This window comes from Lonchura striata, chromosome 1, assembly GCF_046129695.1.
Source record: "Lonchura striata isolate bLonStr1 chromosome 1, bLonStr1.mat, whole genome shotgun sequence".
NCBI lineage: Eukaryota > Metazoa > Chordata > Aves > Passeriformes > Estrildidae > Lonchura > Lonchura striata.
Window position 1 is genome coordinate 85,272,470 of NC_134603.1, and position 26,491 is coordinate 85,298,960.

Genomic DNA, 26,491 nt, shown 5'->3' on the forward strand with positions numbered 1-26,491 from the left:
GGAATTTTTATCTCTATTAAAACATTATGGAATTTTCAGATAGAGCAAACAATGTTCCAAATTTTAAAAAAGTTTACTTTCATATTCACATTCTCAAATTTTATCTTACTGATTTATATTATTTTGAGATATACAGAAGGATACCCAAAAAACATTAATCTTTTCCATTTAATAGGATTTGATGCACCACTTTGCTCCATTTTTCTTCTGATGTATACTAGAAATCTCTTTTTGCAGAAATCCAGTGATACAGAAAAAAGATGGTGTGCATTATTTACATCTTCAGAGTAATGACTAAATCAAAAAATTGCCACAGACAATACTTAGAACACTGAAAAAATTCTCACTTTTCAGATAAAATACGAATACCAACTAAACAGCTCCAAGATTTGAGAGCTCTGGCAGCACAGCAGAACTCACTGTCCCCATACACATCCCTAATGCACTTACATATTGCTAAAGACCAGTACCACAAAAAAATACATATACCTCTTAAAGGAGAGTGCTTATAGAAGACTTAAGGAGCATTTCCTCTTTTGATGAAAGCAGAGCTCACAGAGGAGGTTGAGAAAACAATATGGCCAAATATACCAGTATCCACATGTTTTACTTCCAAGACTTTAGCAGCAGCAATAATAATCAACTTGAAGGGCAGTCTAACTAAATTTGGGGGAGTAGTAATTAAAGCCTTAGTATCTCATAAAGCTTAAACACAGAAAAGTACAAGTCAAAAGAGTTGACATCAGGGTACAATAGGCACATGAAAAAACAAGAGGATAAATTTTTAGTTAGAGTTTAGCAGGGAAAAGCAAATTTTCCTTTACTGTTTGGTCAGTGGGAAGAAACAATAGACTCAGCTATGAAGATTTAACACTGTACCTTACAGATACTTTACAGACAACATGTTATAAACTTCTACACAAGGAATTCTTGAAACCTACTTTTGCAAAACTAATTTTGGTTTTTCTATTTTCAAAGCCTTTGACAACATACCAAGAAGTTTAACAGTTCTTAATATACATATATTTTTCTGCCTGACTTGCCCTGCCTCTGGGATCTGCTTTGATGATTCTCACCTTCAGTTTCTCTATATTGTTTCCCAAAAAGAGGTAATTGTTTGGGATTTCAGGACATTCACACCACTACTCAAGCCAAGTCACCAAATCCCCTCAAATTTCTGGGAAAATGCATTACCACTGGCAAATAGGAAGAGGCTAATTTATGCCTAACACAATACAGAGTCTCCTTACACATCAATTTGCTCAACTGTTACCAGTCTTTTTTTTTAATACAGAAAAAAAAATATTTCTTTGTTAATGCTTATTTTGATGCAAATCTAGTGAAATACATGAACTGTACTAGTCATACAAGTATGCAGAGAAAATAAAATAATTAGGGAATTGTATATATGATCATGTCTTCTAATAATATTTTACTGTGTAATTTTACAGTTCTAATAGAGAGAGTAGAACATTATTTGGAGAATAATGTCTGCTGAGACCACCTCCTTCCACCACATAACATTCATACTATCTGACTACATCTTAAACAAGTAGCTGATCATGTCAAATCACTAGTGCTCAGTGGCTTAAAGCAGATACCAAAACATTTCAAGCCTGAGTTAAATCAAATGCTAAAAACAGAATAGGAACTGAAATAGAGAAACAGATTAAAGTAGTTTGGACAGATTGTTGGCAGCTACTCATGCCCTGAAGATAAACTTTTATCTGGCCGTATGTGCAAAACTTAACTCTAGTCATTTATCATTCTCTATAGCAATAGATTTTCAAAGCATTTTGGTTTCCAGACAGGTAGGTTTTACAACACTTGTTTTCTAAACATAATAGAAAATTCCAGAATGTGTGACAAATGCAACTCCTTCAGCCTTATTATACTGCAGTTGTTGGTTTTATGAAGAAACAAAAAGTGACATCAGCTGCACAACAGAATTCCAAACAGACATTTTCTCCTGTGGTTTGATTTTCAAATATCTGAAGTTCCAGAGAATCAAGCTATTTGTAGAACACTTACTCCTAAACTGTCCAGAATAAAAAGATAGTACTAGCATCACCTTTATTATATTCTTCCTTGCAGTGAATTTGGACTTTCATTCTTTAACATAAATCTTCTACTAATATTTGCTTTTTAAGACCTACAAAGCTAGATATTTTAAACAAGTAAAACATATTTGATGGCACAATGCTCTCTTTTTGTATAGAAATGCTTAAGAACTCATCATTTTAAAAAAAAAAGTCTTTAATGAGCAAATTTTGTTTGAGATGGTAGACTGGTGTATGCCTTTACTGGTTAACTCACAGCTCCTTCCAACAGAAAATCAGCTTGCATGATTGATTATTTAAGCCTGTACTTGCATTCCAGAGTTTATGCCAGTTAAATGGCTAGCATTTAAAATAAAAATCACATCTGAGAGTTATATTGCTACAGAAATGAATTGCTACAAAGCCTCAAAAAATATTTTCCTGTTTTATTCCCACACTTTACTTATACCATTGTTGTTAAAGTAATTACAAATAAAGAATCCTGAAAACACTTCACTACAAATTTTAATGCAAGGGAGATGACTCTTTTTGCTACAATTCTAAAAAGTATAAGCATGTTTGCAACTAATTTTTATAGCTGAGTAAATATACCATTTAAAAATAATTTTTAAAGTGGAATTCAAAACACTGATCTGTGTAATGGGAAATGTCCAGGGGGACCTTTAGAGGCTGGAGAAATGGGCTGATGAGCAAGCACCAGAATAATGAAACAGTGGCCTGAAAAATAATGCATGTAGCAACTGTGCAAGTTGCATTACCTTGGAAAGAATTAAATGCTCTTCACAAAGGATTGTAAGAATTTTTAAATTATTCTCCATTTCCCTACTACTTGCATTGCACAGCTGTAGTGGTAGACTGTTTTGCAATGTCCACTCCAGTAAGTTATTATGTACTGGATTTAAGGAGAAACAGTACCAAAACTGGTTTATGTTAAAAACCTTTGCATGAGAGTATGCTTGACAGCAGTGGAACTCATCAGCCATTGGGAGTTGCTCTCTCCAGAGTGTCACCTCTACAATTAAAAAAAAAAAAAAAAAAACAAAACAAAACCAAAAAACCCCACCTGTTTTGTCAATTTAGCAGCTCTTGAGCAATCTAAAGCATCAGAGATATTGAAATACATTTGTGACTTTATTTTACCAACATCTACATATATATTTTTTTTACAAAATTTTACAAGTTTGTTCAAAAATAAATATTTTAATGCAGTACTCTTGCTCTTGAAAAAGAAATATTGCTTTTCCAGAAGTAGTGGCTGTTACTCTACATGAAATAAAGCATCTATCAAAAAATTTAACTCTATGCAGAAGACATGTGCAAAGTTCAAATACTATGGTCAGAAAAGCTGAAGCAGACCAGGAAAACCACTTCATGTTCACCCTTTGGAAGTTCAGTTTCACCAGAAAAGGCTAAAGAAAAAATCCAGCTCCACTTTTCATACATCACAAAGCACTATCTGTGACAAAAGAAGACCTCGGGAACAATCAGAAGGGTCTGACTAAGATTAAGGAGTTCTTACCCCCATAAAAAGCAACTAAGGAAAGTCAGGATCCTACCAGCACTGTGATTAGTCTGTCATAAGCCTAAGTAGTTACCAGTAATACAGAAACAATTTTTTTGCAGTCCTAGTGTCTATGGAGCATATCACAAGACCTAAAGCTTATCATCCCTTGGCTATTCCAGCTGCAGATGTAGGCCATTAGTTCCTTTAGCTGTAATTCGATGTACAATGCTATTCTGCCATGCAATCCTTCTCCCAGTAACTTTTGACTGGTGACCTATTTCAACCTAGTATGGCAGAACAATGATCTCAAACTTAGGAAGTTCCCTGAGTTTTTGTCAAACAAAAGAGGATGAAAGAGCCATATGAGCAAAAGAAAAGCCAAGCTGCTAACTCCAACAGTCATCTGTTCCTGGACCTAGCAAAAATCAACATTTGCTTAGTTCAGAACCAGCCACTGCATTTGCTAGTCTTTCACCATGAATTATTAGAGGCATGTAAATAAAAAGCTTGTCTGGAAAAAAAATAAGCTTCATTCATTCTTTTTTGACACTTTGTAGTCACCCTATAAAGTTTGTATTCCTCTCAAATTTTCCCATTTGAAAGTAAAAAGAGTACAAATATTATAGAAACACCAAGTCTTACAATCACGTGCACCAGATTTTCAGGGAAGACGAGATCCAGATCATGTCAGAACATGTGTTACCATAGGAATATCTGACCTGGATCAGAAGCCAGTCACAGCACCAAGGCACAGCCAATGTGGAGTACAAGGATTGTAGCTCAGAGAAGGAGAGTTTAGCTTTGAAATCTTTCTTGTGTTTTACACACACAGTATCTTTGATACTCCCATAATGAAGTTAGTAATGCACACTTCAGTTGGCAGTTTCCGTGGACAATTATAAAATTCTAGAATGATCTTTAGAATGCCCTGTCTAGCCTTTGATTTTTGATTGAGACAGCATATAGGCAAATGAAATGCATAGAATATGCCAAATAAATTAAAAATGAGCCTAAAAGTTTTGTTAAGGGCTACTTAAGATCTAGTTTAATTTCAGCAAGGGAGCTTTGTGTTGGTGTAACAGATCTTGCCTACATTTGCATAACAGCTTTACACTAAGGTAGTCAGTTGATTTTGGTATGCTGCCTGCTTATACAGAAAATGAAAATAACCTTTAAACCATCTTTTGCAGCCAGATCAGCATGAATATTTCCTTTCATTTGGTGGAAGGCTGATAAATGGGACAAATAATTGAAATCACTTGTTATTTCTGCCATATATAATGAGTAAAATCAAGATTCTGTCATAGATAATCTCCTCCTACCTTTTCAAATACATAGAACTCCAACATATTACTCCATAAGCTTTTCATGCCTAATTTTTAAAAACTATTTTTATTTATTTTGGAAGTAAATGAAAATCTTTTGGAAATCTCTGTTATACAGAGAGCCAGACAGCAGCAAAGAATTCACATCTGAGGAATGATTTCCACCTGTTCCATCCCCCTGGGAAGTAATCCTAACTGAAAATACGAACAGCCATCTATGTCTCCATCCATGAAAGAGAGGAATACGAATGTTACAGACTGTCATATGAATAAAAAAGCAAGTCCCACCAATATGAGCTTTTAGACTCTAATTTCTGTAAAGTTTGATTAATAAACATAGAAATCTTAGAAATTAGATACAAGCACACAATTGACATCAAGTTATTATATCAGATCTTTGAAGAGATCATTCTACCTAAAAGGCAATGCATTTGATAAAGAAAGGGGAAAATACATCTAATAAGAAATTAGTTTTATCAAAATAAGCTTGATGCCCCAAAATGCAACTTCTGCTATGCAGAGTTAAAAATATCCTAGAAAACTGTAAAAATACATTGCGGGGTGAGCTTCCGGATGAACTTTGTAAGCTGCCCATTTATAACTCAAATTGCTTTTTTTTTTGAGTGATGATGCAGGATATTGCAGTGCTGCAGACTACATTAATATGTAATGTAAATATTGAGGCTGTAAAATTGTACTTTACCCCAAAAGAAGCTTAAAGGGAGGTTTGGATTTTGAGATTAGTTCAAACTCTCCATTTTACTCTTTAGAGATTTATAGTAAGAAGTTGTAGATAAACTGCTTTATTACACAGAAGATAAAACCATGCAAAAATTATTTCACAAAGTACTTACAAGTTTCAACTATAAATTAAAGCATAAATCAGTCAAAACTGCAGCATCAGGAAGGAACCATTACAGATGCAAGTGTTCACTCTTTAGTCAAAAAACAATTACTGTCATATGCTTGAAGTTTAGGAAATTATTTTTGTGTGGTTTTGCTTTCTTTTTTTTGTTTTTAAAGAAGTGCAATACCAATAAAACTAGGTAATCTGTTGCTTGTTAACAGAAAATTAGGCTTTTTAATAGATTTGTGTTCTGAGAGGGAATAAAAAGAAAATCCCTGTATCCTGAACCAGAAGGTGGTTAACAAAAATGAGCTTATATAAGATCACTGGAAGACTTTGTCACTCCAGGCCAGTTACAGATGACCACTGCATGTAATCAGCATTAACAAGACACAATAACTATACAGAAATTTCTTCTCTTAGCAAATATATAGCTCTACTGGAGTTCTGTAGGCTATCAGAAATATTTTTGTCTTCTCTTTCAAATGATCTCTACAAATTTAGGCTTTTATCTGAAATATATGATAGAACTCCAGTGCCACAGTGAAATACTGTGTGCCACTAATACAGGGCTTTACCAATATCACAGCTATTAGCCTTGTGAAATTTAGTGCTGTCTGACAAATACCAGACAGTTCTTCAGGATCTGAAGAGAAATGGTAATATAAAGGAGGAAAACTCATTTGAGTTACACACAGGGGCATCCAGTAGTAATTTTTAACTTTACAAAATGGCTATAATTTATAGGGTTCCTGTAAAGGAGATATTTGTTTCTCAAAATTAAGACTACTCCCCTATCACCATGTGAAGAGAAATAGAGCTAACAAGCACAGCACTTTTCTTTCTCTCATGCAAGAAAATTCCTGGTTTTTTGGCTTTTTTTTTTTTTGACTGATCAAAAAGGCAGTATTATTTTGAAGTAGAAGAACCCAAACCATTATTTCAGGAGTTCAAATCACTGTAATAAATTTTTCCAAAAATAGTAATTTTAAACGCATATTAGTAGGTTCAAATTTGAATTCTTTCAAATTTAATAACAGAAACACAATCAGATGACATTTAAATGTATGTCACAAGAAAATGATCAATTGATCATGCTAGAATGTGAAATTAATGTCAAATCATACTAATAAAATTCAGTCTTATAAATCTATTTGCTAAATATTTTTACCATTTTTAATATTTAAACCTTTTGTTAAAACAGCTCATAAAACCATTAATGTGGAGAAACATATCTATCTATAGAAGTCTCATGTTCACAGTAACATTACTCCTGTTTACAGTCGAGGCATAATGTGTTTGCCATGTGTGGACTTCTCTCATTAATCTGATGAAGGTGGAGCTTCATCAATCTATTTAACCATTTCAAACTGACCACAATGCACAATGTAAAACTCTACCACAACCACCAACTTATCATGTAACCAATGTGAATTGTGGAAAAATACCTGTTTTTTCTGAGGTTCTAAGAAACACCATGTCAGATGGGATTCGTTGATTCTGAGAGAAGAAGAAAAAAAAAAAAAAACAAAAAACAAAACATGTATTTTGTAAGTATGAAAAAAGTGAATTCCAATCAAAAGTCCAGTAAGATCTATAACCAAAAGGTCACACTTGGATTGAAACTCAATTAAAATAGGATTTCTTACAATACTTTACATTCAGCATTTACAATTCAGAAATCAATATTTTCAAAAAATTATACCATAAGCAAACAACAGCTAATCCTTTTAGATGTTCTTTATAAATGAATGATAAATACCTGAAGAACAGATTAACATTTTCTTGACTGAAAACAGTAATTCACGTATATAAATATATAATCAAAATATCTTAACACATATTTTCACTGAGCAAAACTCTGACATTCAGTTAGTACACGTAATAGAAAAAAAAAAGTAAATTAAAAATATCTGTCTTGGCACTCAAGTTGCAAATACTACGTATACCAAGAATTCCTCTTCCAACACACACAGGCACACACAGGGGAAATAGCAAATTAGGGAACAGCATTTTTCTATTCCATATATGTAAAATGAACAGAAAGACTTCCTCACTAAGACACAGAATCATATGCATAGTCAGATGTACCTGTTCTGTCATTTCCCTTTCCAGCACAGAACTGTCTGTATCAAGTTTTCAATTATTTGTTGACTACAGAAAGGCCAATCTAAGCTTTCACAGGTTAAACAAAATGAACAATACCAGGCTCCCACACACATGGTATCTGCTACATAACTACCCAAATCCTCAGCTCTCTCTCCACTTGTTTCCAAGGCATCTAGCAGCAGCAGTTACACATGGCCAACACAGAGTTTAGGAATGAAACACCAGAGAAAACAAAAATAAACAACATATCAAAATTTGCAAGGCACAGGAATGGAAAAGAAAAAAGAAAGGTTTTCCATTAATCCAAAGAAACCTTCCCAATATCAGCATGCCACCACAACAGTGCCATTTGGAATAGTGTGATCTGAAGAGATCTGCCAAAGTCAACTGCCAGACTACGTTATATGGGCTTAGCTTCCAAAATAAGATGATGTAAACTCTCTGAATCTCTAGAAGACCAGTACTTCTCACCACTCCTTGAAACATACTCTCAGGAACACCAGTTTAAGGGTGTAAATTGTAACTTGATTCTCTATGGGAAGTTTAGTAAAGAGGGGCCATAAAGGACTACAGAGAGGGCTACTATCATAAGCAAAGATGAAACTTGAAAAATGAGGAAGTTGGGAAACACTAAAAAATAGATGCATGTTTTAGTTTACATGAAAATTCTACACAGACAGCAAAAAAACCTTCTGTATAACTTAAAATTATGCATTTTCATCAATTAATATTTCTTGATTTACGCATTTCCTATTTTAACTCTTTATGCTTTTACAAATAAAATTCACTTGCTTATGTGCCAACAGTATTCACCTCAAAGAGGCTGTTCATCTTTAACTAGTACAGCATTTTTTTGAATCTTGCCTTATAAGAGCTAATAATTAAGGATGCAGTGAAATTTATTATTCACCATGAGCCCAAATTCAACTAGAAATATCTCATTCAAATTCGGAAAGAAAATGCAGAAAAAAAGATTAATCTTAAACTATATTATTTTGAACTTACTAGAGGGAAAAAAGATAAAAAGGAAAAGGCAACTTCAAAATTAAATAATTCTGTCCTTAAATGACAATAACGATTAAACAGACATCCAGTCTTAATATAGATTAGCTATACATTTTTACAGCTCCCCTGCCAACTCTGACATAAATCCATTACATAAGTTTCAGGTTACTGGCTTCATGCCTACAAACTTCCAGTTACTTGTAAACAAGCTAAAACACTTCACCAGCATCCAAAAATAACAGTCAAATGCTCTAATACTGAATTAAATATAAGTTCTGGTAACACAAAGGAGGTACCTTACAAATTACTACCAATTTCCACAGAGGATACATTTCAGTTCACATTGAGTAAATTAACATTAGCCTGGCCCAGAGTATTCAAGATTCAGATACTTTATGCCTGACAAAACTGGGCAGAATCATAGCATATTTGAAGCTGGAAGGGACCCATAAGAATCAGAGAGTCTAACTCCCTGCTGCTTTAAGGACTACCTACGGCTAAATAATATGACTAAGAGCAACATCCAGACAGTCCTTGAACTCAAACAGGTTTGGTGCCATGACCACTTCTCTGGGAATCCTGTCCAGCCTCTCAGTGACAAGCCTTTTCCCAGAAATTTCCCTAACACAGCTTCATTCATAGAATCATAGAATGGCTTGGGTTGGAAGGGACCTTAAATATCACCTTGTTCCACACCTCTGCTATGGGCAGGGACACCTTTCACTAGATCCGGTTGCTCAAAGCCTGACCTTTAACACTTCTAGGGACAGGGAATACACAACTTCTCTGGACAATCTGTTCCAGTGTCTCATCACCCTCACAATGAAGAATTTCAGGCTACTACCTAATCTGTATCTACCCTTTTTTCAATTTAAAGCCATTACTCCTTGTACTGCTGCTGCATACCATTGTGATTCCATTTCCTCGTGTCCTGACGCTGATCACCAGAGGGTGATCAGCAACTCCTCCCCCTCTGCCCCCCAATAAGAAAGTTATAGACTGTGATCAAATTAGTCATGTGAATATTTTCTCATTTTAATACAAAAAATAGATATTAATTTTGCCTTCTTTTGTGTTCTGTCTTGCTCATTTTTCTTTCCCATAAAATAATGAAACCTTTTCTGCATAAACGTATCTGAATGTATTCTACCATGTAGGGAAGGCTAGAGAATAACTTGCCTTTAAAGTATTTTAAATTGACGTCTTGTTTTAGTATCAGGTTTTTCATAATTCAGAAGTGGGCAGAAAGACACTGCAGGAGCACTAGGTACCAAAAACATTGTCACTATTATTGCTGATTCTGGAGAGCAAAGACAGACCTGCAGATACATACCTAGTCACTATAAAAGTGTGACTACACAGAAGCAGATGGCAAGTATGCTACAAAAATCTTTAACATCTCATTATAGAGAAAATTAAATTCTGTTGTACATTGTCACAGTCAAACAGCAGCAGTATGTCAATCATGTTAGTCCTCTCATGTCATATTTATCAAAGTAGAACAAGTTAAAATGACAACAGATACAACTTCAAGCATTCAGAAACCCATGAAAAAACTACAGAATCTCAGTTACCACAAAGATGATACCAGAAATGCTTGTTAACATATATTGGAATTTGAATATATAAGTCATAAAAATTACTTGAATACATTGTTTTTCTTAAATCTGGGCAGAATTAGAGCTCAAGAGAAGGAGGGCTTCCATTTATTTCAGTGTTCGCACACTTTCAGATTCAGTCCTAGATGTCTAACTACACCCAGCCAATGGTCAATACAAGCTAAGTGCTTCCTCAGCTCCAGGGTTCCCATGAATGTCACCCAGGAATACCAGCCAGACTACTAAACATGAAACCCATAAAGACATCTATACTTTCCTGCAACACAGGCTACAATATTCACTTAAAAATACTCTTCTCATAGCTTTCAAATTACATTTATATTTTTTTCACGTTATTATCATGAAATTGTTATTTACATAAACTTTTCCTGTTCCCTAGTCAGTCTTCTAATTCCCCTCAATTGTGCATAGTTACAGACCCTTGGAATTCTGCATTTACTGTCCTTCCTTCTCCATGCAGGCATTGAACGATGTACTTCTATTATTAACTAAAATACTCCCGCTTACTTCTGAGTTATAAATAGAACAGGCAGTTGTCTTCTTGGATCTCCATGCTGTGAAATACTGCATGTTAGCATTAGCTGCAATCCTTGCAAATACTGGATTAATTTCACTTTATGCACATGATTAGGGAAAAAATTGTGTACCTTTACAGCTCCAAGACAAGCTCTCAAGGTTTGAAGAAAAAGCATTACTGCTCTCATGCTTTAAATCACTATTATGAGCTGTTATTGTTAAATGTTGTCCCATAAATGTGTAGTTATTAACTAAATGTGTTGTTGAATTTTATGCCCTCCTCACATCCTCAAAATGTATTCCAAACAGTCAATAAGGTACAGTGTCTAAATAACAATATCTGAACTCAACAACTCATCCCTTCAGTTGTCTTATTTAGGAACACTGTGCACATCTGTGCTTCCACTGGAGATTAAAAATGTAACACAAGCCAAGGAAAACATCCAGAAATAGGACAACTGTTCAAGGGAGGAGACCATTTTTCAGCTAACAGATATGAATGCCTTTAAGCTTTTAAAATTAGGCAATATTTTAATCTGTTCAGGCTTCATCCTGCCTAGTAATAGCGCTATATGAAATTTTCACTATTCATATAGTTGAAACAATAAATGTATTACTCAAAACTAAACTATTTTAAGCATATTGCAGTCACTTAAGAAATACTTTGAAATTATTTAGGACTATTAAAAAAAAGACAATCACAGGATATTCAAAGTTTAAATCTAGAAAAACCTTTCATTTAAGTTGTTAGTATTTGTGATCCACTCACTAGTTAACATATGGATCTTCAGCTCAAGTGAGTCATTAATTTCACTGCAGATGCTGTTGATGCATCTACCAGTCAAATACAATGTTAACTTGTTTCTCTGCTATTAGAGTGAGCAATTGAACATTTCACTCCTGACTGGTTCTTTGGCTTAAGAGTCATACTCTGAAATTGAAAATTGCTTGCTCCAACAAAATACACTCCTCAGCAGAACCAGAAAAGATTTAATTTCATTAGCCTGAAAGCACCCCCAGCTAGGTGAAAAGGAAAAAAGACAGCTCTGCTGGGGCAGTAGGGAGCTTGAAACTGAAATACTACATTCAAACCATTATATACATTTTACTGATAATACCTGACTAAAATCTTAATCAAAAAGCCCATTACTCGTTATTTCTCTAAATCCTTAAACATGACTTTTTTCATTAGAAACTTCAGACACTCACAACATATGAGCTCTAAGCTACTGCAAACACTGCTAAAATAGCAATGCATGACAGAATGCATGACAGAATGATCCCCAAAGTAACTCCAGTTTTCCAAATTTTAGTATAATCCAACCGACAAATGGATCACAGTGATTTTCAGGGAAAGCAGATTACATAAGTAGACATCAGAGTCTTCCCTACACTCTATAATAATTAATACCAGGTTTACAGTTCAAGAAGGGCCAAAAAATTCCCAAACAAAAATCAAAGCAAGTACCTCAGTCTCCTAGAAGTTCTGGAATAGGCAGAAGCAAACATGTGCAAGCCAATTCTACCTGCACTCTAAGGTAACATGGTATAAAGCAAAACAGATGTAAAGGCCGGATATACCAGTGCTTTTCTTGTACAGCCTAGTACTTGCTGCTCAGATGGACCCAAAAAGTTATAAGGTACACAGAGACGACAAAAAAGAACATGAAAAAAAGCAAGAAATTGTGAAAACTACATGAAAATATATAAACTTTAAGCTGAGAGTAGCAAGCCAAGCGAGACTTGGGTTGCTGCTTGAGACTGTTTTTTTCTTTGAACGACAGAAGAAATAGAAAGGAAGGAAATAGAAGTTTTTCAAATCAATCAGTAGTTACAAGCTTCAATTTGAGATGCCTCCTTGGATCAGTTCTCTGATACAAAGTGTGATGGGAATCAGGCACCCAGAAAGTGAGTCACTTTTCCAGAATTAATTTAAGCAAAAACAGTTACCTCTGACAACAAATTTAAGCTGACTTCTAAGATCACAATAACTTCTTAGTAGCCCAGAAAGGTAACTGAAATAAGCAACAATCTTTAAAATAATGTTAATATAGAGCAAAGAAGAATTCACAGCTCTCACTCACCATCTGCAAACAAACTGGAAAGCTTTCTGTCCATTAAAAAACATAAAAACTTTCTTATTATTTAATTATATATATTTAGATACATATTATATTAAAATAATACAATATATAAATACACACACATATGCATAAATAAAGACTATCCTTGAAAGCTTCAGACAAACACTGATTTAACCATCAGAAAGTAAGGAGATATCTTAAAACATTCAGCACAGCACATGACAGAGAATTTAATTCTGTAGTTGTATTCCCTTCACAAGATTGATTTAAGCCTATAACTATTCATAAAATATAAATATATACATTCAGTTAAAATATAATTAATTTTATAATAGACCTCCTTGAAGATTCTCAGATAGGGACTTGAACTAAAATACTAGCTAGTTAGGACTTCACAGATAAGTACCTTGACACACTTTTCTTCAGAAGATAATTAGCATGTTAATAATCTTTAGTCTCTAAAATATATTTTAAAAGTATCAACCTTTTCCACTATGATGAGGTCTCCAACTTGTATGTCTGAACTCTTAACTTGCACTTTACCTTAAAAAAAAAAGAAGAAATGTAATCAACATTAATAAAGAATAACAAGAATATAAATACCAGAATGCAAGGGTTATTCATAGATGCTACAATTAAGTGAAAATGTTACAATTGATACAAAACAGATCTCTGCTGAATACATTGATAAATACATTTCATCTGTTTGAATAAATAACCCAGTGGTTTAAAAAATTCCACTCTTGTAGCCAGTTAGCTATTGTAGAAGTATTAGAGCAAAAAATACACATGGTACATGCTCAAGTCTGATCTATAGTATCTGTAAGAGTTGTAAAATTGGGAAAAGAAATCTTTCACATCTACTAGGCAGCACTTACGTGTCTGACAAGAATTATTAGGTTTATAGTCATGGAGCCATCTCGCACACAAGTTGTTATTCTCAGCACATTTACCAACAGGTAACTTTGCTTGACCACTAAAGTTCCTGATGCAATCGGCACTGCCTGATAATGTTGGCAATTTTAGCAGAAAATATGTAAAACTCTGTAAAGTTAAAGAAATGCCTAAAGATTTAATTCTAGAAAAGTAAAACATCAAAACCTGGAATAGATGTTTTTCATTCTCTAAAGCTGTCCATTCAGAAACTGCTGTAAACAATTCATACAAAAATATACACAACAAATTTTCCAATTCAATTTCTACACATTCTGTAGGGTATTAATATTTGTAAAACTCTTAAGTTTTAAAATTCTTATTTGACGAACTGGAAAACTGAGATAGAGATGTTAAGCTATTGCCCAAAATACTTTATTATTGATCTCAGGAGAGATCAATAATAGAATATAGGAATTCAGGAGTTCGAATCCCAGGTCCACAACTCCAAAATAAATTTGCTTCCCTGACTTAAAAATTACCAAAACCCAAAATCCCATGAGGATATAAACACACACACACACACACACACATATTTGAATTTCCTGCTGAGCTGAAACACACCCCCTGTAAGTATGATCTTCCCTCAACAGAAATACTACCATGATTCCAAGCTGCAGGTATAAGATGGAAAGTATGTCAAAACATGGCAAGGTGTTAGAGTTCTAAATGACAGGTGGAATGAATTAGAACAGAAGACACACAAAAGCACAGACTGAGCAACAAAAAGTTTGAAGCTTAATCAAAAATACTATGAGTAGCAGATTTATCAATGCACAGTCACATCTCAGTTATACTAAGTATAGCAAAAGAGAACTAGGGTAGGATGCAAATCCATGAGACCTTCTCATTACAGCTCTCAGTAAAGAGAGACTAAAATTCCTTATACTTACATTTACATTTATTAAAAGGCAGTAAGATTCATATTATGAGTAATTATTTTGAGTACTTGCTCTTTAAAATGTCATGCAAAAGCAGCAGTTGCTTTATGTCTAATTCAGCCAATAATATATATATATTCCTGTAACATACAGCTAATATTTGATATATTTTCCATTAAAATAGCATTTTGAAAATGTGCAATGTCAGAAAAATCACAATTTTTGTTTGGCCCATCTGCAAAGTTACTTCTGAGAGCCAAACTTTGCTACTGATAGTGACCTTATACACCAGCTCCATTTTTCAGTTGCCAGAAGCACTTTATGTTCTCTGCTCTCAAATATAAAACAAATGCAGTGTTCAATAGATAAATTTGTGGGGGGAGAGGAAGCAGCAGAAGACTACAGAAGGTATAAAAAGCTGTAGCAAGAATATCAGCAATTCCATACAAGACTTCTGGGATACCTGTGGAAATTAAATTAGTATCAATGTATCAAAAGCTTTTATTTTTTAAAATTTAAAATAATACTAAAGCTCGACCACTAAAACAACAGTCTGACATAAAATCAACATATTTCACCTACTTACCTGCAGAAGCCTGTGAATTCTCCTTAAAAATTCTGAAGTTTTGACTAGAAGTGAATAGTATATACCAGAAAAAACATTGTAATGTTACTTTGCTTTCTAAGTTTGCTGGCTTTACCAAAAGAATAGAACTACCTTTATTGTTTTCCATTCTTCTGCTAACAATTTTCATCAATTTATCAGTCAATCACTTGATTATAGCAGTAACAACCACAAAAATTCTAGTACGAACTATGTCAAGTCTCAAATTTACACTACCTATACAGTCATGTATGAGCAAAACTATTCAGAGGTACTAACCAAATGCAATTACTGGCAATTTTTTCAACTTAAACAATCAGTTTTTCGACAATCAGGCCACAAGTGCACCTACAGTAAAGACCAAAAGACACTAAGCCTGAAAGACCAAGAGAAGGTAGAAGGTTCATTTGCAACATGATGTTGGGCAGATATAAAGCAAATATTTTTGGTGCCAAGTACACCAAGAGGAACCCACACTGCACCTTTGTTTGTACTTCATCTAGCAACTCCAGGACTTTCACTTAATTAATTGAAAAGTTTCCTTATCAAATTGCTTTCCAGGTTGCTTAGTATAACAAAACAGAATGCTCTCTTTATTAGACACTAACATGTCTTGTTGGATCATCCTGTACATCCTTGCACATAAGGAAAAGGCCTTACATACATACAGGACAATTCCACAATAAATTTGAATGGCAGGATATATTACATTAAGTACTAAATGGTAAAATGTGGCAGTAATTAAAAAAGTGACTTAAAATTCTGGAAAGTCAATATAAACACTTTCTTTTAGGCTAGCAAAAATGATTCTCATTAGATACCATTTCAGAGAACATTAAAATAATGCAATACTACATCTTACTGAAGATGCATTTAGAAAAAAAAAAAAAGACACCCAATGTTATTCACTGCATAAATTATTTTTGCAAACTATTTTTTCTCTAAAAACATCTCCATAGCAAAACACACTTCACCATCTGGGTAATTACCAATAAAAAGTCCAAAGCTGTCAGAAGAGGCTGCGCATCCAGACTTTATAGTCCACCAAGGCGCAAGGCTTTCGCCTAAAGCAATGTATAAAATTATGCAGAACAGGAACACTGAAATGTGTCTGTAGTAAGTCATTATACTTCCAAGATAAAACCAGTTTAAATGAACTGCAGTGATTTGAAAAACTAATAAATATCTCATATGTGCTAACAGGTACTTCACACAAAAAAACCAGGACATGAAGTAAACAAAATGTGTGTATAAAATATGATTTTTTTTATTAAAAAGTACCTCCATCACTGACTGCCACTCTTGAATGAACAGACACTTCTAGAAACATCATTTTCAAATTCTTTTTAAGTTGCTATTACATCTTACCTAGGGTACCTTTAATACTGTCTGAAGTACTGTTTGTAGAGTTAGCACTGGCACTTGTTTCTAACTTGTCAAAACTCTTTTGACTGATGGCAGTATAGACCATATGAAAGTTCTTCCTGATAGCATTAGCCCGAACTGTCACCATAATTAGAGTACACATAACATATAGGAAATTGGAAGAGAACACAGCAGGCAGGCAGTGGAGGAAAACTTAGTTCTAACGAGTCCAAGGTGAGGATGCGTTCTTTCAAACTCTTATATAGTGAAGCAAGGTTAGTCTTTAACCACCAATTGTAAAAGTCTACAAAAAAGCTTCTTAGCTTCTCTCCTATGTGTCCTGTCTACTATTGGGTAAAATTCTTCTTTCCAATATCCTCAATGCTGCAAAAATGCGGAATAATAGTGCCCTTGATTTTTCCTCTCTTCTGGCCTCTATTTTAAATTCTTTCTTACATTATAATTTCAAGTTCTGTTTCTGTTGATAGTACTGATTCTCTAATCAGATAAAATTAATATAGTTTTTTTAAAACTCGTATGTTGCAAATGGTCTGAATAAAATCATCAGTAGGTCTGAAATGTTTCAAGCAATAAAGATCTAATGTTGTACCTCTAGATTCAGATATAGTGTGGTTTCTTAATGGACTGGATTTTCAAAGCAGAGGGACAACCTGTTCTTGAAGATCTGAAATTCTAACCAAAAAAATAAAAAAAACTGAAATCACTCTAGGTCTCCAAAAGAAAAATACTAGCTTTCATACTTTTTCCTCTTGTATAGTAATTACTGGTTATTGATATTTTCCTAATTTCACACAGTTTTAAATGTATGTTTTCAACTTTGTTACTTATTTCTTAATAGTTTATAAGGATATGGCCAAGACCTAAGCTTTCACACTTGAATCCTGGATGGAATGATTTAATTAACTTATCTCTCCTGACATTCAATTTTTTTTTTTTTTTGCTTTGCAGGTTGCAAAGTGAGAGTTCTACAACATGTTAAACATTATGATATAAAGTGACAGATGCAGGCCTCTTCTGCCACTAGTAGTTGTGGCTATTATAGTACGTTATTTTCTTCTTGATCTTTTTTTTTTCTTGGAAACTTCAGTAAGAGTGCACAGACAAACCTCCCTAGGAAAGGTTCAGAACTGCCAACTTCAAGAATGGAAAGGGAGAAAAGAAGAGTTAAAATTGTTTTACAGTTTTATTGTCCAACTGGCTTTTCATTAATGAAACAGATAATATAGCCTGTTCACAAACTTGAGGTGATTCTGCTTCAGAATAGCAGTCTTTTAACTGGTCATACTTAAGTGCACAAGGGAATAAACTGTGTCAAAAGTATAACTGTCCTTTAGGTAAGAGAAACAGAAGACCTCCCAAACCTGCATGCCCATGTTTAAATTTAAACTTAAAAACTTGAATGCATTTACTGATTTGCATGTTTCATCACTTGTCATGAAGGGTTCAAAAAATAGAAACAATTCTAACTTCATGGTTGGCAGGTTCACCAACTCGCAAAGTACAAAGTTACACACTGCAAATTCAACAGGGGTGACAAGGGATGACCATTCAACATGGTGAGCTTTTCCATGTTAGATGACAAATAGGAAACTGCATATCACTGGATATCTCATGAAACAGAATTAGCCTACAGATGTCAATTTGGTCAATACCTGTCCAACTACAAATAAGTAACATTTAAAAGAGATGTCCCTTTCCTCCTTGATTTCCTGCTCTGAACAGCTCATTATTATTTAAAAATGCTGATTACAATACATACATATTCAAGTTTTTGAATTACTAGAAAGAAATTCTAAGTCTTCAACAGTTACTAGCGCAAATACTCTTATCCTCAAAAGTTGGTAGTTGATACACTAGCTACATGCAAATCATATGACAGCATTCACATATTTACATGTTTAAGATTCCCCAAGACTAAGGAAGTCTTCAACAGAAAGCTAAGCCTGATAGTCACAGACTTTCCAATTTAATCTCCTGCAGTGCTATATAAAAAAAAATTAGTTTACAAATCAGCCAACCCACACTGTCTTTATGGAAGTAATTAATCACAATTTAGATCCCAACAACTTCTATTGCAACAAATATGTTTATTTTCCTTTAGTAAACACATAATTTGGAAAACAACTAACTAGATATAATTTTCATTGAATTCTCATTTTTATCAACCAAAACTGAACACTCAGCCTTGTTAATTTTAAGTTTTTCTACTGTCCAGTTTGAGCAAGGGCAACCTGCTTAAAATCTCTATGTCAGTTTCTCTCACTTTAAGATGGAAAAAAATAAATATTTCAAATAGAAGACTGTAAAACTAGCACAAGTCATAAAATCATTAGGAAAAAAAATGCTGGAGCAGTATAAAGTGCAGTTCCACTCTGAAAAGTGACTCTTAAGACTGGCATCAGTTTTCAGGCTTTTAATTAAATCAGTATCAAGTTTGTTCATTCACAAGAAACAAAGCCTTCTTTCTCCCAACCATTAGCCTGTACTTTAGCATAGTAGGCCTAAACAAATTTTTCCACTTGAAGAATACTGTAAATATTAAAAAAATAGGTAATTATATTGAAAGTTATTATTAAAAATACTGTATGGAAGCATAGTACTTGATTTTATTATTTTACACAGATAAATAAGATAAACCCACATCTTTTTTAAACATGTAAAAAATTTTGATCTAATATTATGATCAGAGGAAGTCCCATTTTTTGTATCAAAATTATCTCTCTTTTTTTATAATACCTCATTATGGAAGAACCCTATATTAGGAAAAAAGTGAAATTTATCACTGCTTATGATTTTATATATGGGTTTGTGGCAACATACAATACATTTCAGTGGTGACTGCAGTAATGTTTTCACTCTTAAAATCAGTTATTACTCAAAACATTGTTAATTCAATGATTGCACATAATTCTCAGCATGGGATTCAGAGCTCACTGTAAGCAGAGTTTTTGAATCTTTACTTCTGTAGAAGACCAGTCTTCAAAAAACACACAAAACAGAACAAAATTCAAGTATGAATTCATGATGGCACTGACACCAAAATTTGAAAGTCAAAATGACAAAAACAGTCTTACAGGTTAAAAGGGGTCTGTACTGGGACCCGTTCTATTTAATATTTTTATAGTTGACATGGATGAGGCCAGTGAGTCCTTCATTAGTAAATTTGCAGTCGACACTAAGCTGGGAGCTTGTGTTGATCTATTTGAAGGAAAGAGGGCTGTGCAGAGAGACTTAGATCAGTTGGATGGATTGGCAGAGTCCAACAGCATGAAGTTTAAGTCTAAGTGCAGAGTTCTACATTTTGGCCACAATAACCCCTTGAAACATTACAGGCTGGGGACAGTGTGGCTGGACAGTGTTCAGGCAGAAAGGGACCTAGGGGTGCTGGTTGGCAGCCAGTTGAATATGAGCCAGCAATGTGCCTCGGTGGCCAAGAAGGCCAGTGGCATCCTGGCCTGCATCAGGAATTGTGTGACCAGCAGGAGCAGGGAGGTCATTCTTCCCCTGCCTGGCACTGGTGAGGCCGCACCTTGAGTGCTGTATCCAGTTCTGGGCCCCTCAGTTTAGGAAGGACATTGAGATGCTTGAGTGTGTCCAGAGGAGGTCAACAAGGTTGGGGAGGTTCTTGGGATACAAGCCCTATGAGGAACGGCTGAGGGAGCTGGTGTTAAGCCTGGAGAAAAGGAGACTCAGGGGTGACCTTATAGCTCTTTACAACTTCCTGAAGGGAGGTTGTAGACAGGTGGGGGTTGGCCTCTTCCACCAGGCAGCAACTGACAGAACAAGAGGACACCGTCTCAAGCTACGTCAAGGAAGGTATAGGTTGGATATTAGGATTTCACTGAAAGAATAATAAAGTACTGGAATTGTCTTCCCAGAGAGGTGGTAGAATCACCATCTCTGGATGTGTTTAAAAAGACTGGACATGGCATTGGTGCTATAGTCTAGTTGAGGTGTTAGGGCATAGGTTGGACTTGATGATCTTAGAAGTCTCTTCCAACCTCATTATTCTGTGATTCTGATATCCCTTTTTAAAAAGGAGGCATTTTTAAAGCTCCTTTTTAGTAAGTCCCTTCTCTCTATGTGTGAGTTCCTGATAACTGCTGGACTTTACCTATACACTACTGCATACTACTTTTAAATCTCTAAAGTGACCAAATCCAATTTTCATTGACAACTTCCTTATTTCAGAAGAAGACACAAAATGAAGCATTTTTCAAATACATACACCCTCACAAAATATTTCAGGAGCAGAGAAAGGGAAAATTGTAATATCAAAACTTCTACTTAAATGCTACTTAAATGTCTACTAACTCTAAACATATGTTTAAAAAAGAGAAGCACAAAAGAGCAACTGTCAGTCTTAACATGTACATCACAAGGGTAACTATAAACTGTACATGCCTTTCCTGAATTAAGAATTTCAGATTACTAACACTCTTGCTGAATAGGGTAGGATTGTACTATCTGTTTCAAGGTGAGTGTTCAGTGGCCTATCATAACAGATCTTAAAAATGAATAGGCCAACTAGCAGTTTAAATTACAACTTTGAAACAAAAGCCATTAAGAGTCTATTTCCAAACAGACTGTATTAATGACTGTAAAAAAGATCTGGATGCCAGCAGTGCAACCCTTGTGTTAAACAAATTATAGCTATGCCAATTGGCCTATATGCCAAATTTCAACAGCTGTACTTCTAAATGTTGATAACAGTATTTCAGACTGACAAGGAAAGAGAGAACATGAGACTATTCCCTACAGTTGCTCCCTTCAGGATGGAAAGTCCAGAAAACAATGCAAGTATCTACACTGCAAGGAAGCAGCATGAATGCCTCTCAGCTGCTATAACCTAGCTGCTGCTTGCCATCACTAACCATGCTGCTTCCTTGCCATCACTAACAAGACTGTTGACTGTTTACCTTCCAATTACTCCAAAAAAATGGGAACATATAGAACATACTTGTGTTACATTACAATCTTTCCATCCATTTATTTTCTGGAGAGAATATTACCCAGAGCTACTCCAAGAGTTTAGTTTCTAATCAAGAGTCCGAGACCTGGTGATGTTACTCTTCCCACAGACTTTCAGAAAATATTCACCAAGATATACTAAAGAGTGCACTGAGATGTGTGTTAGGAAGAAGTAAAAAGAGTTTACATTTGGTACAATGTCTGCCATTTACTCTAACTGCCTGAGGTGCAACCTCCAATTCCCTTAACTTCCCTCTTTTAGAATTTTTATGCCAAGGAAAATCGCTAACAGAGAAAGAAAACCTTTTGATGCTAATAGCGAGGTCACATTGTAAGATTATTAATTGGATTTGATAATATTTTTGGCACCTTTCTATGTGATACTCTGTTCTGAATCTAACAGTAAGAAGCACATAAAAGTGAAGAGCAATGCACAGTTCTCTCTTCTGCCCATGTTTAAAATTTACAATATCCTACAAAATTTGTCACTTCACATCTGAAGTGCTTCACTTCCTTAAAAGTCTTCATGAAAACCTGTTAAAAGTGGTGAGTCCAAAAAATGTCATAACTGATTTCTCCTTTCATTAAAGAAAACTGGTTGTTCCATATTGCATGATCAAACAAATTTCAAATTACATATAAAAATTCAAATTAATATTTTTGATATCGAAGCTGACTCACAATACGCCTTCCTTTTCTTAAGCACAAATATATCCACCAAATTTGAAAAGCTCCATGGAATCTTAGTTATTTTCATTATTCATTACTCCCTTATTTCCTACATATGCTAGATACATAGTTGACAATGTTGAGTTACTGTTCAGCATCAATTTCAGAGGTAAATTGCATTTTGAAGTCAGGGTACTAACCAGCAGAATTCTTTAAAAATATATACAATTATATACATACACCTTTCTTTGACAACCAACCAAATATTTATTAAATTTCCTAAACAAGGCAAATTTAACAATCCTATTTGTCTAAGGAAAATCAATTACTTTATTTAGTTGAATATAAATTTCATACTGAGTATTAGAGCTTAAAACTATTAGTTATTTCTTTGAACTGAAAACCTGCAAATGTATATATAAAGAAAAAGGTGAAATCTTTTAAGGATTTATATAATGGTGTTGCTAACCTCGTACTGTCAGCTTGCTATACAACTGTGAGTTCATTTCTTTGTCTCTCTTGTAACGTCGAAATTCATCAACAGCTTCCCGTACCACTGTGACCGTCAAAACAAATCCCTGTTAAAGATACAATTACACAGTTCAGAATTCTCAGCACTAGAACAGACAAATAGGAACACTACACAGAGTAAGAACATGTACTTAGAACATTTACTTTTCTTTTTTTAATTTGGATTTGAGTATTTTATTCAATAAGTTAAAATAGTATCTTGGTTCAGTCCAGGAAAAAAAAGATCATACTTGCACATTGTACAAATATAATTAGAGTAACTATGTCCAAATACACATAGACAGTATTTTGAAATGCACAAAAGGAAGATGTTGTGGATTACTTAGACAGCCTTTATAGTTTCAATAAACTTATTTCCTTATCATCCACAAACTTTAGGGCTTTACCAAAAACATTTAAAAAGCCTCCAATTCTAATGCTGAAAAGTTGTCTTTTTCCTAATACACAGAAAAAGATAAATTAATGGCTAGTTCAATAATTTTGCATCTTAAATGCAGCTATTTAGCAACACATCACAAATATGGGCAAAGGAAAAGGGGATTTGTTCTCAAAAATGAAGTGTCAAGATACTTTGGCTGCTCCTTTCACAGACAATGCTACTGCAGCTTCTACTGGAAATGCACAGAATGTTTCACTCAGCTGTGATGGTCTCTGTGATGGTCACTCAGCTGTGATGGTCTCTAGAAAGGGTGGTAAGCTAACAAACACAGAACAATTCAGGGATAAGCACATAAATTTCCTCTCTACCTCTCTAAACCTCCTTAGATCAGATCTTCTGACTTAGACTCAGCACTTGAGATTTTCACCATCAATGAAAGAGAAAGAAAATTTTTACCAGTAAAAGGATCTTTCATCACTATGAATAAGATGGATACAAAATTAAAATATTAACAAATCCACCAACAATAAGATTCTACATTATCCATCTAGCTTCAGACAACCACCACTATTTTATAGAAGAAAATTTATGCCATTAGACTTCTCCTGCAGAAGTTCACAGTTTGCCAAACTTCCCCTAATGTCACAGCAATATGAAAGGAGTGAAGGTGTAGAGTTTTCCTAAAAGTATTGACTAAAATCTTCCTACAGATTTTAACAATATTTTGCAGTTCCAGACCAAAGTTCCAACACTTATTCAGATGTGACCTTACAGTTGAGCACTACTTATTTGTTCAAGTTTACATTGGCTACAATTATAGTGAAACTACATAGAACAAAAAACTACCTATGCAGAAAGCATTCTCTTTTTACTCCCCAGGGCATAATTGAATGAAAAAAATCAGATTTTCTCCCTTTCTGACAGCAGTATTTTCATATGCTTTGGCAATATAGATATATAAGCCACATAAAAAAGGGCACTCCTGAAGCACCTTCAAACATATTTCTCATTTGCACACACCTTGTTAGTAGACAGTAATCAAAACACAATGCAAGGTGCTACTTGCAACAATTTCCTCTAGCAGCCTCTTGCTGAGCAGCTGAGTACAGTTGACCATGACTATGAGGAACAATTTAAGAAAGACATTTCTCTTTTTACTCATTTGCTCAAAGGAAGTTGATACTCTTCCAAAGGAGAGCTAAAATTGTGAAGCCAGTTTAACAAAGGAACCTGTCATCTTACTTTAACTGTAAGCAGGTAAGTATCTTTAGTGTACTGTCTACAATCAAACTTGTATGCTTTAAAATCTTTTGTATGCTGGAGTGGAATGAGAAGTCCATTCCCTAAAAAAATTGAAAATAAATTAGCAAAATAGTCTTGTTTTAAGAAATCTGGGGCTTGATATTACTGTATCTGTATTGTAAAAAACTGTTGAAATAAATCAAAAGCAAAAAGAATCCTAACAAAACAACCCACAAAATCTACATAGACCATCAAAAAAAGCCCAAACCAGTTCTAGCAATAATCAGCTTCTAGTCATTTGGTTTTATGTATGAGGGCAAACAATTTTCCTTTAAAATGTTGAGAGAAAATACAAGTCATAGTTGCTCCTCTGATTATTACTGAAGATTTATCAGTAGTTACATGTCCTTCAAAAAACCTAAACTGATTTGTTAAGCAGCAAATGAAGACCAACCAATCAGACTTAAATGTTATGTATTTTCTTAATGGATGCTTAGCATTGCTCAACATTCAATTTCAGCCTTTTACATGGAGGTTGATTATTAGTAGAAAAGCTATTAAAGTACAAACAAGTGAGTTTAGCAAAAAAATATATTGAAACACTGGTATTTTCAAGCTATATGTGAAAACTGGGATGCATAGTTCAAAATACCTTTGAATAAGACAACCATAAAGAACAGATCACTGGTGTTCACAAAATACAGTATTTTCTCCCTTCTTTGAGAAGGACAGAAGTGAGCTGAGATGCTAAGGGTTTAATGATTTATTTTCCTTACTATCCTACTAATGTGTAGCACTACACACAGCACATCATGGTGAATAGAGCAACTTCCAGACAAGGTTGACTTCTGTCTTTTCTTACTGTGTCAGTGACAAAACTTTGTAAATATCCATTTAAAATCCCACTGTTGAATAAGCTTTCTATCTTGAAAGTGTTTTTTTGTTGCAGAAGAAGCAAAATTCTGGGAAGAGAGGTGGGAAGAACATCCAGGATGGTGTCTCCATTTATCCATAACTATTATCCTTTCAACTATTATCCACAGTTAAAAGGACACATGTTAAAACAAATAAAAGAATGAAATAAATTCAGAATATACTCTATTGATTTGTTAAGAACCACCCTCACTCAAGCAGTCAGCATGTCACAGTTAATCTTGAACACTACTGAGAATAAATGCTACTGAAAAATACCAATTTTTTTAAAAAAGTTTAAAACATAAGGCATTTGCTCTTCCTGCCTTTAAACCTAATGTGGAGGGACTGGGAAAAAAGATGAAAAGGTAATGATCTTGTTACAAATAAGAAAATAATTCCAAATCATGGCAATACAGCTGGCAGACTACCAAAAGGGTCACCTCTGACAAAAAATCAGTTTTCAAACCATAGGAAACCTGAGTCAGAAGCAAGTGGTTTGAACAGTTTCCCAAGAAAATACAGCAGAGAGCTCAATAATAAAAAGACATATCAAAAGAAGGCCAGTGCAACTGGTAGGGTGCTCAATTAGGTGAAGCATGTTTAATTAATAACTTCTTTTCAAGGAACAATTTTCTCCTGATTTATCCATGGCTTAAAATATTTTTCTGAGAAAAGGTTGTGATCAAAACTGATACAGAAGGAATGCAAAAAATTTATGCTCACAATTCTGAAATTGTCTGAAAACAAGTCTAGAAACATAAAATAGTCACCAAATAACAATAAATGGAAAGATATTTAACACATAAATTACCTCTGTTATGCAGTAAGTTTCTTTAGTAGCGGAAGCTTTTTTTGCTGGTTGTTTTTTTTTAAACTCTTGAGTGACCAGCAGGCAGGATGAAGCATTAAAC

General features: G+C 34.3%; 1 protein-coding gene across 2 annotated transcripts in view; it reads right to left on the reverse strand.

The window, feature by feature from the left end:
* Window positions 1-26,491, reverse strand: part of ATP9B (ATPase phospholipid transporting 9B) — a 157,131-nt gene that overhangs the window by 101,311 nt on the left and 29,329 nt on the right. For both annotated transcript variants that reach the window (XM_021553373.2, XM_021553372.2), the window contains exons 5-7: window positions 22,983-23,091; window positions 13,554-13,612; window positions 7,185-7,236 (exon numbers count right to left, since the gene is read on the reverse strand). In XM_021553373.2, the coding sequence (XP_021409048.1) occupies window positions 7,185-7,236; window positions 13,554-13,612; window positions 22,983-23,091 (220 nt within the window). The remainder of the gene's footprint in view (window positions 1-7,184; window positions 7,237-13,553; window positions 13,613-22,982; window positions 23,092-26,491) is intronic.